At 42.4% G+C, this 15721-nt stretch overlaps 1 protein-coding gene across 5 annotated transcripts in view; it reads right to left on the bottom strand.

Annotated features, from left to right (window-relative positions):
* The window catches only part of CAMTA2 (calmodulin binding transcription activator 2), a 2181461-nt gene that overhangs the window by 1504775 nt on the left and 660965 nt on the right, over positions 1-15721 (bottom strand). For all 5 annotated transcript variants that reach the window (XM_044077091.1, XM_044077090.1, XM_044077092.1 and 2 more), the window contains one exon: positions 15575-15689. In XM_044077091.1, the coding sequence (XP_043933026.1) occupies positions 15575-15614 (40 nt within the window). In that variant the 5' untranslated portion in view covers positions 15615-15689. The remainder of the gene's footprint in view (positions 1-15574; positions 15690-15721) is intronic.

Below are 15721 nucleotides of genomic sequence, written 5' to 3'. Positions count from 1 at the left end.
TTCAACTACCCGAATATAGACTGGGAACATTACTCAAGCCCAAACTTTCTAGCCCAAAGGTTCCTGGAGTTCATAAATTCAAATGCCATGGAACAACTAGTCACCGTTCCCACAAGAGGAGAAAATATACTAGATCTCATCATCACAAACATGGGGACAAAATGCTCCACACCTGAAGTATATCCCTCATTGGTGAGATCAGATCATAAACTAATCTCACTGGATATCCACATCCCGCCCCCACCCCAAACAAAAAAGACCACAGTGAAGAACTTTTCTAAAGCAAACTTCACACTACTCAAGACTGGTGTGGTATCCTTCAAGGCCCCTGAGCCAGTGTAAACCACAACCCAAGCTGCGGAAGCCCTTACAAATGCCTTCTACGAACACCTCCAGGACTGCATGGATCAGGCAATCCCTAATAAAACCAAGACTCTTTCCACCAAGGGCAAACGTCCAGTCTGGTGGACCCCAGCCATAAACAAACTTTACAATAAGAGGAGAAAGCTGTTACATGATAGAGCAAAATCCATAAAAGAGAAGACACCTTTGATCATTATTAGTAAAAAATACGAGCACTCATAAAATCATCCAAGGCCAACTTTGAGAGAAAAATTGCCATAGATTCAAAAGACAATCATAAGGCCTTCTTCAGCTATGTTAGAAACCTGGGTGGAAACTCCCAGATATGCTCAGAATTAGTCCAAAATGATACAAAAATCACTGATCCCACAGACATTGCCAACATACTGGCAGACAGGTTCAGTGCAAACTTCACCCCCCTCTCCCCCCCAAAAGGAGAGATAACTATCCCAGCGGAGTGCGGCCTCCCAGACATCTCCAATGCGCAGGTGAAAGCTGCTCTCTCTAAAGCTAAAAACACAGCATCAATGGGACCGGATGGTGTCCCCAGCTGTGTGCTACACGAACTCAATGAGGAACTAAACCCGCACATAAGGCAGCTGTTTAATCTTAGCCTTACCACAGGATATGTGCCCAAGGAGTGGCGTATGGCAACTGTGGTCCCACTCCACAAAGGCGGTGCCTCTACGGACCCTGGTAATTACCGCCCCATAAGCTTTACAAGCCTGGTCTGCAAAGCTATGGAGAGGATCATAATGGAACTCATAAACAAAGACATAGGGGACTTGCAGACATTGGACCCGACCCAGTTTGGCTTTGTCAAGGGCAGATCATGCCTTTTGAACTTGGTCGACTTCTTCGAAACAGTCACCAAGGCCATTGATGAGGGAAAGGCAGTCCATACAGCCTACCTTGATCTTGCAAAAGCTTTTGACACAATACCCCACTCGGGTATTATAGAGAAACTTACCAGCTTAAATGTAAACCCATATGTCACAATATGGGTTGCAAACTGGCTAAAGGACAGAACCCACAGGGTTAGAGTAGCTGGCGCCATGTCAGACTCCAAGCCGGTCACAAGTGGTGCCCCACAGGGCTCAGTCCTTGGCCCCCTGTTGTTCGGCATCTACTTCTCAGAAGTACAGGCTAACATAGGAGGCTGACAAAGTTTGCAGATGACTGCAAACTGGGAGCCATAGTGGAAAGTACATCGGACACAGATATCCTTCAGAGGGGTCTCATGGAAACTGATAGCTGGTGCCAGAGCCATGGCCTGAAGTTAAATGCCAAAAAATGTATAGTCATACCCTTCGGGAAAAACAAGGTAACCCCAAGCTACCATATAGGTGGCAATCCACTAAGCACAGAAGAGGTTATCAGGGACCTGGGGACCCAGGTTGACAGTGGCCTTTCTTTTGACACTCACATTGCTAAAGTGGTTAGAAAAACCTTCTACATTGCCCACCTGATCATGAAGGGATTCACATCCATATCAAGTGAGGTCATTGTTCCCCTGTACTCTTCACTTATCAGACCAATGATCGAGTACAATGCCCCATTCGGGATGTATCTCACCCAACACCTGCAGCAATTGGAGAGACCCCAAAAGTTCCTCACCAAAAGGATAAAGGGACTCCAAAATCTGTCATATGCTGCCAGACTGAAGAAACTCCAGCTCTATTCAGTTACATACCATCTGCTCAGAGGTGACCTGTGCCTGACATACAAGGCCATGTCCAACCCGGAATTAATGGACATGCTCCACCTCAAAAAATCCAAATCTACTAGATCCACTAGAGCAAGCGACTTAAACCTTAGCACGGATATAAATAGGACATGCTGGAGGGATAGATTTGTCACCCAGAGACTCCCTATGTTGTGGAATAAAATCCCGGTCCATGTGAGGCAGAGCACCTCACTGGCTCTGTTCAAGAGAAAACTTGACCGGTGGATGGGAGATCGTAGGTTTACCCCGGGAATCATCTCTGTGTCACTGCTGGACAGAGGCACAACAAAATAATGGGCACAGTAATTTTTAACATAAGGGGTGGCGTAAGCCACAAAAACTCTGGGCTAGGCTTATAAATGCCTTAGGGCAGATAGCCTAGTATAAACCTATGAACCTATAATCTGGTTATTATCTGTATCTATATCATAAGATCAAAGTTTCAAAACTTTGAATCTGATATGGTCGACACCATATGATCAAAGTTTTGAAACTTAAAATCTTTTAATGGAGATCTCCGTACAGCGCGAAAAAGTACAGTTTTGTACCTACCATAAATGTAGATGTTCGAGGATCCACATTGCTGCAGTCATAACCTGTGGGTAGTCCGCTGTCCTCGGTCGGCCCGAATACCAAAGTGTTAGGCTGGCGTCGGTCATGGTCGCTCAGATCTGACGTCAGTACGCAGAAGTACTAAAGCGCATGACCGATGCCATATCCTCAGTCTTTCTTGCCCCAGATGTCAGAAGGCCTAAAAAGAAAAGGCCGTAGCCAAAAATAGAAAATACCCAACCACCAATATAGAAAAAATAATTACCCCAAAAGCAACACAGCAACTCCAAACTACAGAGGGGAAGGAGGGAGGGAAAATTGGACTGCAGCAATGTGGATCCTCGAACATCTACATTTATGGTAGGTACAAAACTGTACTATGTTCTTCGTCTCACATTGCTGCAGTCATAACCTGTGGGTAGAATCCCAAAGCAAAGGTAAAGGGAGGTTGGCAAAATCAAAAAGCATTAGGAGCTGCTAACATGCCCTGTAAAACTGCAGTGGCAAACCCAGCCCTAGACTTGGAATAAAGAGGGAGATGGTAATGTTTAGTAAAAGTGTGCACTGAACTCCAAGTAGCTGCCTCCAAAATATCCTTAGTAGCAACTCCTTAAAAGGCAGTAGAAGTGGCAGTAGCCCTAGTGGAATGGGGTCTGATCCCAGCCGGAACATCCTTTCCATGATGAGAATAACAAAAAGCAATACAATGGCCAATCCATTTAGAAATAGTTTGCTTTGAAACAGCTTTTCCTTGTGAAGCCAAAGCAAAAGAAATGAATAACTGTTGAGTCTGCCTGAACCCTTTAGTTCTGCTCAAATAATAGCGTAACTGCCTGTGAATATCCAAAGAATGCAAAATTTTTTCCCTTTATTTTGGGGATCAGCATAAAAAGTAGGCAAATGAATAGCTTGGTTTAAGGCCACATTAGAAACAACTTTAGGCATAAAAGCATGGTTAGTACGCAGGGATACCCTATCCTTATGGAATATCAGGAAGGGTTCAACTGCCATTAGAGCCTGTAATTCAGATACCCTCCTAGCAGACGTAATGGCCAACAAAAAAGCAGTCTTCCAAGACAAAAACTTCAACTCAGATGTAGCTGCAGGTTCAAAAGGAGGTAAAGTAAGCTTTTCCAACACAAGGAAGGAGTAGGAGCTCTACGTGGGGGTCTTATGTTCTTTGCCCCTCTAAGAAATTGCTTAAACAAAGGGTGAGAAAATAATGGTGGGTCACAATCATAGTGAGCAGAAATGGCTGCAGCATGAACTTTCACGGAGGAGAAAGACAAACCCTTGTCTAATAATTCTGTAAGGTACTGTAGTGTAACACTCAAATTAGGCCCTGAAACATCAAAGCTCTTTGCTGTGCTCCAAAGAAAAAATCTCCTCCATTTATCAGTATAAACTTTCCTAGTACTAGGTCGTCTGGCTTCCAATAAGACATTCAAAACTTGTTGAGGAAGCTGCGACCCCTCAGGGTCTAAAACAGAATATGCCAGGCTGTCAGGTGCAGGGACTGTACCTTGACATTGAGGAAATGATTGCTTGCCTGGGACAAAAGGTGCGGAATTGGTGGCAAAGGCCAAGGAGGCTCCTGTACTAAACTCCTCAGCAGAGGATACCAGTGCTGACGTGGCCAATCTGGAGCTATTAGAATCATGCAAGGCTTGTCCTGTCTGACCTTCAAGAGCACCTTGGGAAGGAGAGGCAGAGGAGGAAAAGCATAGAAGTGAAGGTTGTTCCAACTGAAAGATAGAGCATCCACTTTCCAAGCTTTTGGGTGAAACATCTTTGTGCAAAATTTTGGCAGTTGGAAATTTAGTGGAGAAGCAAACAGATCTATGTCTGGAGTTCCCCAAGCCACTGTCAACTGCTGAAATACATGAGGATCCAATTTCCACTCGTGGGGATCCACCATCTGTCTGCTCAAAACATCTGCTAAGGAGTTCTGTGCTCCTGGCAGAAACCTTGCTTGAAGAGTGACGTGCAAACTCAGAGCAGTTTCCCACAAAATCATAGCTTGTCTGCAAACAGGGTACGAATGGGTTCCCCCTGCTTGTTGATGTACCACATGACTGTTGTGTTGTCTGTTTGAATCAACACCTGTCCCGGTTGAAGTAGATCCTTGAAAGCCCTCAGTGCAAATTGGACTGCTAACATCTCCTTCATGTTGATATGCAAATGCTGTAGTCTGGGAGGCCACATGTCTTGAATCCATTTCCCCTTGAAGTGTGCTCCCCAAGCCATGTCTGAGGCATCTGTCGTTAAGATCTGACTCGCCTCTGGTCGGGTCACAGAGAGTCCCTTGTTTAGGTGACATTCCTGAGCCCACCACAAAAATTCCTTTTGGATGCAAGGTATTATCTGAATGACAGTGTCCAAATCGTGGCAGTGTTGAGTCCATACACTTTTGAGATACCATTGTAGCTTCCTCATATGTAGTTTGGCATTGGGAAGTACCAGAATACAAGATGCCATGAACCCCAAGGCTTGAAGCACCGTCCTTGCAGTCAGCCTGGACAGTAGGGATAATTGCTGGAAGTATAGGGGAAGATTTCTTTGTTTGTCCGGGGTCAAAAAAGCCATCTGAGAGGCTGTATTCAGTCTCACACCCTGAAAGCACATGTCCTGAGAGGGTACTAAACTGGACTTTGTTTCGTTCACAGAATACCCTAGGCACCTTAAAACTGCCATTACATACTGTAGATGCTGAAGTAACTTGACTTTGTCTTGAGCAAGAATCAGGCAATCGTCCAGATAAGGATAAATTTGTATTCCTCTTAGTCTTAAGAAGGCTATCACAGGAGCCAGGACCTTTGTGAACACCCTGAGCGCAGTAGATAAGCCAAAGGGCAATGCAGAGAACTGATAATGAAAAGTACCAGCCCGAAAACGCAGGAACCTCCTGCAGCTGGGTCTGATAGGAATATGAAGATAAGCCTCTTTGAGATCCAGAGTTACCATCCAGTGATCTTTGCCTAGCAGAGGCAGAAGTTGCTGCAAAGTTAACATCTTGAACTCTGGAATGTCTAGGTATGTATTGAGAATGGACAAATCCAGAATTGGCCTCCAAGTGTTTCCTTTCTTTGGCACAAGAAACAGGCGAGAATAAAATCCTAGGCCTACTTCTGACGGAGGTACCACCTGGATAGCCCCATTTGTAAAAGTAAAGAAATCTGCTTGTGAGCCTCCAGTCTTTGCTGAGGAGGTACATCCGGCATGCCTTTGAAAGGAGGCAAGGTGTGAAAATAAAACTTGTAGCCTCGATTTATAATGTCCAACACCCATTTGTCCTGGGTGACCAAAAGCCAATTTTGCTTGAAAAGTGCCAACTTTCCTCCTAGAGGAGCTGCCAGACAGGAGGAATCTGGCAGCTGGAGATACAGGTCATTGGGTCTGTTTACGAAAAGGCTGACCCCTGCCCTCACCAGAAGATTGTGCAGGAGAACTCCACGTCCTAGGTCTGAAAGAACCCTGAGCATGAGCTCTGCCCCTACCACGTCTAGATCTGCCCTTAGACTGAAAATCAGAAGAAGGATAAGCCCATCCTTTTGCAGGCCAATTTCTGCTAAACTTAGGGGGCTGCACTTGTAAAAATTCCTTAACCGTCTGTATGGACTTAGCTTTGTCCTCCATTTTCTTCAAAACTGACTCCACAGGAGAACCAAAAAGAACTTCAGATTGAAGGGGAGCATCCAAAATTCGAGCTTTGACATGCTCTGACAAATTCTGATCCTTAAGCCAGGCGTGCCTACGGATAACTGAACCAGTGGCAGCCACCCTGGAAGAAGCCTGAAGAGCATCAAAGCCACACTGCAAGGAATGCTTACCTACCTGATCAGAGGCATGAACTAAGTCCTGCAATTCCTTACACTCTATACCCTCAGCTAAAGCATCTACCTTAGATTTCAACTGACTTAACAGAAAATTCTGATACTTCAGCATATGAAACTGGCACTTCAAAGCCCTCATAGCTAGCGTGGAGGAGGTATACACTTTTTTACCCCACCTATCCAAAGCTCTAGAATCTTTATCCAGAGGAACTGGATTCTTAACTACAGAAGCCCTGACGCCCTTAGGTCCCTGACTAACAGTTTCCGGGTCAGCTCTAGGACTCTTATACAAATATTTATGAGCCTCTGGAACTCTGTAATACCTGTCTGGCTTGACCGGGGCAGGAGGTAAAGAATCAGGATTAAGGGAAGCTTCAGAAAAAACATCCTGAACAACATCCAAGACAGGGGGAATAGCCAAGGGCCTATGTTGTGGTAAAAACAAAAATTCCCTAAGCCTCTTACGAGAATCTGAAAAATCCTGATCTTCCCACTTAAAATGCTCCCTCATGGAGTGCAGGGTTTCAGAAAAAGAAAAATCCTCTGGAGGAGAAGCAGAAGGACAGGAATCCTCTGCATCCGAATCAGAATAGGGAGGAAAATCCTGAATGTCCTCAGCTGAAGACTCAGAGTAATCTGAGGAATGCTCCAATCCCTCCACCTCTGTCTCCACCCTAGGCCTCTTATCTGGAGGGGGCATAGAACCTCTGATTAAAGTAATCAAATCCTCTGCCATTTTCAGCATATGTTTTTTAGGAACAGAGCCTGAAGAACTAGGGCTGACGCCTGTACCAGAAAGACCAGGTCTAGCTTTAGAAGGGGCTTTAGTGACAGAAGTAGAAGGCCTAACAACCTTATGTAAAGAAGGAACTACAGAAACTTGAGAGGCCCCCTCGGCCTGACCTAACTCCTGAGAGGCCAATTCCTGTAAGATTAAAGGCTCCCCCTGTGATTCAGCTGAAACCTCGGCTGGATCCACAGATTCAACCGTAGTTTCCATAGAACCGGCGTCCGCAACGGACGACTCGTCCTGCTTAGACTTTATCGATTTATCTTTTCGCTTTTTAGCGGTAGCGGGTCGGAGCATCCGGCGCCATGTTGTAGTTACACCGCTTACCGAAAACAAGTCTAGCACAATCTAACCTGCGTTTAATGGTGCGCTTATTAAATCTAGCGCAAAAGCGACACCCGACTACGTCGTGCTCAGGCCCCAAGCAAGGAATACAGAGAGAGTGGTAGTCCCTATGAGGTATCTGTTTCCCACAAGAAATACAATTATTAACTTTTTCTGACATCCGGATTTAACTGAGGCAAGAAAAGACAAAAATATTCCCCAACGGGGTACTTAGCCCAACTTGGTCTTCGGTCTGAAACTCAGAATACGAAAATTTCAGGATGCTGAACGGCACTTGCAAATGCTGCTTCTGCTTTGGACCATGCGGCAAGAAAGACTGAGGATATGGCGTCGGTCATGCGCTTTAGTACTTCTGCGTACTGACGTCAGATCTGAACGACCATGACCGACGCCAGCCTAACACTTTGGTATTCGGGCTGACCGAGGACAGCGGACTACCCACAGGTTATGACTGCAGCAATGTGAGACGAAGAACATGGGAAAATTTCCCTTTTCTGCACTGTAGTGCGATCTTGGAGTTGGTATATTTAAGTAGCGGGGGGTGTGGAGGGCGCAGCGTTTAAATGGTTTGATTCTGTAGGTTGTTGTGTTTGTATTACATTTTCAAAGTTTCAGAACTTCGATCATATGGTGTCGACCATATCAGATTCGTAGTTTTGAAACATCGATCATGTAATATAGACCCTGTTATCCATGTAACACTAATTTTCTTTTACACAGAAGAGATACAGTAAGTTAACCAGCTCCAGCTATTTAACTTGACGTGGGTGACAAAAGCACCTTAGATGCAATATGCCTAAAATTCCATTAAAAAGAATTCGTGAAAACTGTAGAACACATTTTTTTTCTCTTATTCAGTAAATAAATAAATACAGTTATAAAACTAAAAATATGAATTAAACAGTAAACCTGCTCACTTAGTGATTCAGTACACCTTTGTTGACTGCTGTGATTAGAAAAGGAATAACCAGTAAAATAGCCTGAAAAAAGTCAAAGGCGCATCTGGACTGAGTTTGTGCTTCTGAAGATTAATCACACTTGCTTTGCACATATTTTTTAAATAGCTATTATTCTTTTTTAAAAAGATCCAATATGATCAAGTCCATATTAATAAGGGATAAATGGCGTAAGCCCTTTACTTTTTTGTGGTGGTTAAACTGATTTCCTCAGATTAGAGTTCTGGCACATACACACAAAGCAGCATAAAACTGCTTATAAAATCCTTAAACTGGAGACTGAATAAAGTAATACACAAAAAATATAAAGCTAACATTTCTGGGATAGGAATTATCAGCAAATATGAGTGAACTATGAGGACAATGATGCACTAAGTAAAATACATAAACATACTTGTGCAATTACTGAAGTCCACAAACATAAGATCATCCTTTAAATCATCCAGCCTTTTCAGTAGCTTACACACAAATAAGTTTTTTTTAACTTACTTTGCAATATTATAAAATCAGCTTGTCAGAATTACAAAGGTTAAGATTTCATTGCTATCACACTGGTTGCTTTACATCAACCCACTTCTCATCTAGCTATTCATTCATTTACTCATTGATACATTTGTTATCAGTTTATTCCAGTTCAGGACTGTGAGCGAACTGATGCCTATCCTGGTGCTCAGTGGCCACAAGGTGCAACGAATGTGGGCATCAGTCCATAACTGTGCGCGTGCGCACACATGCACACACACACAAACGCACACACGTGCGCGCGCAAACACACACACACACACACACACACACACACACACACACACACCGCCATTTTTAACAATTTCCATTCATTAAAAAAATCTGTTTACACAATATATTGCAAAGGGGGCTGGCACAGGGCAACCATCTTCTCTTAACTGTCAAAGTTAGCTGGCTGGATTGCTGAGGTTGCCCTGACATATACCCAAATGCCTTAGAAAGCCAGGAGTGTGTTCTCTGTTTTGTAAACCCACAAATCCACTACAGTTACAAACAAGTGGACTGTTACTACAAAAAAAGAAAAAAAAAACAGACACTGATGTTTATTTTACAAGCTCAGGTGAAGTTCTAAGTTTATTTCACCTAATAAAAACTGTAACATTGAAAATGGTTAACAAGCTACATGCAGAACATTAATGGGAGATAACACTTATTTGCATAAGCCAACTGATACGTGTACTGTCAATCTGTTCTTATGCAGGAAATGTGGTATGTAGCAAAAGTCATTTTGGGACTCCTTCAAATTAAATGCATTATTTTCAGCAGATCTACAAAATGAGTGTGAAATTGTCATAAAAAAATTTAGGGTCTGTTTTCTTCTAGTGCAAAATATAAGCTGTTATATATGCTCTGCAGAATGCTGATGGTCTCTCTGGTTTCAGACATTTGTCTCTACGTTTTTTTGAGTACTGTCTCTGATGTGACTTTTTGTAGGTTGACAGGCAAAATCAGAAGCAACCAGTAAATGTACATCAAATATCCTCATAAACTTGGGTATAAATTATCAACAAACTGGAATCCTGGGCAAATTTACTCCAGCTAAGCAGTGGGTGAAGTACTTAGGAATTTGCTGCTACTATCAGAGTTAACAGAGTTCAGTACTGATCCACTTCTTTATTTTACTTTATTTAAGAATCAATCCAAAGTACTCAAAATACAAAATAATCAGAATAATCCAGAACTGTAGGAAGGGCAGACTACATTGGACTGCTGCCTGGGCATCAAGTCACCAATGGAAGGAACATCTTTTTTTTTTTGCTTTATTATAAGTTAATTTGAACATTTTTCAACCTCCCCCACCCTCATAAGCAGTCATAAGTTGGAAGAAGCAGTGTATGACTGGGATACCTGGTCTAAGTTTTATCCTGTGTGTACGTTGCGACTAGTGAAGGGCCAGCTACAATGTACACCAAATACAGAAAATTCTGTGAAGCTTTAATTGGTTACCTCTCCCCATTTTCATGGTCACAGATGCCTCTGCATTACCACCCCACTGGGAGAAAGACGGGGTTGCAGAATGCATATGTCACCCCTGTCAGTAAACATCCTTCACACACACACACACACACACACACACACACACACACACACACACACACACACACACACACACACTTCTGCTCTTCCATCACCAAAGGTGAATGCGCTATCAGCTAAGCTACTGACATATATGGCTGACTTTGCAGCTGATGGAGGAGTTACTGCACTGGTAAAAGTGATCATAAAGGCTGGTGACAGACAATGATGTTCATCAGTTATGGTGCAATATGATGGCACGCTAGGCACAGCATCCCCGCATGACATGCGGCTAGCCAGATGTTGGGAAGTCAACAGGTTAGGAGTATGAAGAACTTTAAATACACAATGTCGCTCAGGACGTATTTCTGTGCAAACGTAATATGTATTGCATTTACTGTACAAGCACTGTCACCTGGCTTATCTCTTTTCTAGGTGGCTGCTTTATTATATTAAGGGAGTGTGAGGAGCAAAGTTCCCCACATCGGGAGGGAAGACCGTTTAATTTACACAGGGAGTGTTGGCCTTAGAATAGGTATGGAGATGTGAATCACATATGAATGCTTTTGAATTGCAATTGGTATTTAGCTATTAGTCTGACATTACCTGCAAACCTGATCAATAATTATGTGCACACATACATACACCCATGCCCACATACAAACATACACACCCACATACATACACACACACAGACAGACAGACAGACAGACAGACAGACAGACAGACACACACACACACACACACACACACACACACACACACACACACACACACACACACACGTCATTGCTTTTTGCCTCTGGATTTTACAAAATGATGACATAATCTAAGAAAGTGGCAGAGGGACTGTCAACTTTCAAATTCTTTGCCATCACTGTTCAGTTAACAAATGTGGTGAGACAGCTGATTCACTGTTAATTTTCTTATGCATACATAGGTTCATAGGTAAGTACTAGGCTATCTGCCCAAGGGCATACATAATCCTAGCCAGAGTGTGTTGGCTTTCGCCACCCCCTTAGATTAGTTCCCTGTTCCTCTGACCAGCAGAGCCATTAGTTCCCTGCGCCTCTGTCCAGCAGAGCCACTGCAGTGATCCCCGGGGTAAATTATCCATTTCCCATCCACCCGTCAAGGTTTCTCTTGAAGAGTGCTAATGAGGGGCTCTGCCTGATGTATACTGGAATCTTGTTCCAAAGCATGGGGAATCTCTGGGTCATAAATCTATCCCTCCTGCATGTCTTATTTATCGTTGTGGTAAGGTTTATATCCCTAGAGCATGTGGCTCTCAGGGATTTGTTTTTTTTTAGGTGGAGCATATCCATCAATTGTGGGTTGGATATGGCCTTGTATGTCAAGCAGAGATCACCTCTGATTAAGCAGTATGCAACCGAGTACAGCTGGAGTTTCTTTAGTCTGGCTGCATAGGTCATCTGTTTGAGGCCAGTAATCCTCTTGGCGAGGTACTTTTGTGGCCTTTCCAGCTGTTGCAGGTGTCTTGTACGGTACATCCCAAATGGGGCATTGTATTCTATAATGGGTCTAATAAGAGATGAGTAGAGAGGCACAATAACCTCCTTTGTTCTGGATGAGAACCCTTTTGAGATTAGGTGGGCCACGTAGAATGATTTTCTAACCACCATTGCAATATGATTATCAAAGGAGAGATTGCTATATACTTGGGTCCCCAGATCCCTTATTACTTTTTCTGTATTTAGGGGACTACCACCTATGTGGTAGTTCGCAGGTACTTTGTTTTTTCGAAAGGGGATGACTATGCACTTTTTGGCATTCAGCTTGAGGCCATGATTTTGACACCAGGTATCCGTCTCATTGAGACCCTTCTGGTGGGTGTCTGTATCAGCCGGAGAATCAATTATGGTCCCTAGTTTGCAGTCGTCTGTGAATTTGGTCAGCCAAAGTCCTCCTGTGCTTGCCTGTACCTCCGAGAAGTATATACTGAACAGGAGGGGTCCTAGGACTGAGCCCTGGGGACGCCAATTGTAACCAGTTTAGAGTCGGACCTAGAGTCTGCAACTCTCACCATGTGGGTTCTGTCCGTGAGCCAATTTGCAACCCATCTCATGACATAGGGGTTAATGTTCAGATTGGTGAGTTTGTCTATAATACCCAAAAGGGTAATGGGGTCGAAAGCCTTTGCGAGGTCTAGGTAGGCTGTGTGGACCTCCTTACCCTCATCTAATGCCTTGGTAACTGTCTCAAAGAAGTCCATCAGGTTTAGGAGGCATGATCTGTTTCTCAAAATCCATATTTGTTCCTGTCAATTTACTGAAGGAAATGGAGCTGGTAATACTTTGTTATTTATGTACTTAAGTGCTACTTATTTTAGTTTATTACCTTGTATTTGATTTCCCAAGACAATGTGACAGCTTACTTAACAGGTGCATCAGCTCATATGTTTAATACTTAACTGTGTTGTGATGAGATGCTTTTTTAGAGCATTTGTGCAGTGGCCTGCTTACAGCCTCAGTGAAATGCATGTATTAGACTTTGGAATGAAGATGAATGAAACTTTTCTACTTTTACATTTGTGAATATTTAGACTTTATTACCCTGTTGCTAAAAATGCAGTGAAAATTAACTGGCTTGCAGAAATTGTGGACAGAGCAGTGGTTAACATTGTCACCTCACAGCAAGAGGTTCTCTGGTTTGATTCTCAGCTGGAGTGCTTTCTGTGTGGAGTTTGCATGTTCTCCCTGCTTTCACATGGGTTTCCTTCGAGTACTCCGGTTTCCTCCCACAACCCAAAGACATGCGTCTGGAGTGTTTCTCCCTGGGCCTCCGCTGAAAATAGACTCTGTCCTAGTTGGACTTTCCTGGTCAACAAAATGATAAATAAAATATCCTTTAATGAATTCTCTCTTACCCAAACATCATTGCATATCTCTATTGCTTCAGTTTTCATATCAGATACAATGCCACAGAATCACTTCTAACACCATCTCATGATTTGTATCCTATGAATTACTGAGAACAAACAGCAATGTAAAAAGTGCATTTGTGTTTCTGAACACTGAAACAGCACTGTGTATTAATAACAGGCATAATGACCTTGTTGAGCACAATAAACTGACAGAAGTCTCAGAAGTTTAACTTCGCACTTTACAAAAGAAGTCTGAAATTATGCAGCGAAGTACACATTACAATACACTGTCTGAGATGCAGTTCTTTCCACCTCAAAAAATGTATATATATATATACACACACACACACACACACACACACACACACACATATATATATATATATATATATATATATATATATATATATACTTATAAGTAAACTCACAAAAAGCACATCTACAGTGCTATTACAATTTAGTATATCAAGAACAAACTGTTTCCCTAAAACAATCATGCCCAACAGGCACAATACAAGAAGGAGTTGTCTGTGAAACTAACTTATATGGAAAATTACAATTTCTACCATAGCATGCCAAAACTTGAAATGACATAATTCAGTGCAATTCTGCATCCAGAGAGCATTTCATAAGCACATCAATATTCTTGCCACACAGCCAGTTCAGAAACATGTAACAAGTTGGTTAGTATGAGTCAATGTAAGTTATAAATAACTGATACCAAAATCATCGATTGAAACTAAAAGCCAAAAAACGCATTACTGTATCTTTTACGAAGTCATCTATCTTAGGTAACATCACATTAACAATATGCCCCTAATAGCTGACCCAATTAATTGGGGATCGGGAACTTATGTAGACAGTGACCTAACTTTTGACCAACATGGGTCCATTATTGTAAGAAAGTCATTCTATAATGTACAGCTTATAAACAATGTCATTGTCCTCCTTTAATCAGCCTTCTTTAGGCCAATCATTGAATGTAATGCCCCCTTTTGTAGGTATCTGTCCAAACACAAGCAAGAACTGGAATGCCCATACAGATACCTCACTAAAAGGTTACAAGGCCTAAATAACATGTCCTATATGGACTGACTCAAAGTCTTACACTATACTCAGCATCCTACAGACTGCAAAGAGATGGCCTGTGTCTGGTATGCAAGATATCAACTGACCCAACACTGATGGATTTACTATACATCAGCAAGTCAAATGGCATCAGAAATACTCAGTCTAGGGATTTAAACCTCTTCTGTAACATCAACCAAACAGTTTGGAGTGACAAGTACATCTTGCAGAGGATAACACTGCTATGGATCAGACTCTCCATCAACAAAAAACAAAGCTCATCCCTGTCCATATTCAAGTGCAAACTGGATCTATGGATGGGAAACAGAAAATTTACCCCATGACTGCCCACTGTATTTCTGATCCCAGTTGTTATCATTAGGGGTAATATATAAGTATTGACCATGGGATGGTTAAGGCCAATCTCTAATCAAACAGGATATCTTCATTTGAGCAAAAAAAGGGAAATTGGCTAATCTTAAAATGGCCCATATGGGCAGCTAGCCTAGTTCTTACCTATGGATCTATGAGACAGTTTTCATAAGTACACAACACATTTCAAGTATAAATTGCAGATGTAATGTTAAATCAATTACTTTTAATTCTGTCTCTCAAACACAGTGACCGTACTGGCTCAAGTTGTCATTTGCTCAAAGTTTCATTGTTCATTTCATTTTACAGTGAGATTAAGTTCTAGGTGGTCTGAGGCTAGCACTACTCTGAGAAAAAGCAAGGTAGACTTTACATCCCATCAGTGATCAGTCTTTCTCCAAAGAACAGGGTGACCTAGGAGAGCATAACAAAGTATGGAGCATGTTGGTACTCACCTGCAAAAAATGCAATTTTTTGTCACATTTGCTCATAAATTAAGTTGTTCGAGTACATGCAATATAAGAATGCACTCAAGTTGTAATTTATGAGCTTTTGTGATCAAACAGGTATGATGCAAGTTTTTGTGGTAGAGCATTCATAATGGATCTCCTAAGATTCAGAAAGACAATTATTTCAGAAACTTACCAGATACATCTGTTGCTGCTGCTGCCTCCTTGTTATTCATCTTATATTATTACTGAAGTTAAACTTTAAAAGTTGGTTCACATCCACCTTTCCCCCATAAGGAGCGATGCAGCAACTAAAAGAGAAAAGAAAACAAAAGAAAGAGAG

This window comes from Protopterus annectens, chromosome 7.part0, assembly GCF_019279795.1.
Source record: "Protopterus annectens isolate FY-2018-M chromosome 7.part0, PAN1.0, whole genome shotgun sequence".
Taxonomy (NCBI): domain Eukaryota; kingdom Metazoa; phylum Chordata; order Ceratodontiformes; family Protopteridae; genus Protopterus; species Protopterus annectens.
This window is presented reverse-complemented; position numbering and strand designations above follow the sequence as displayed.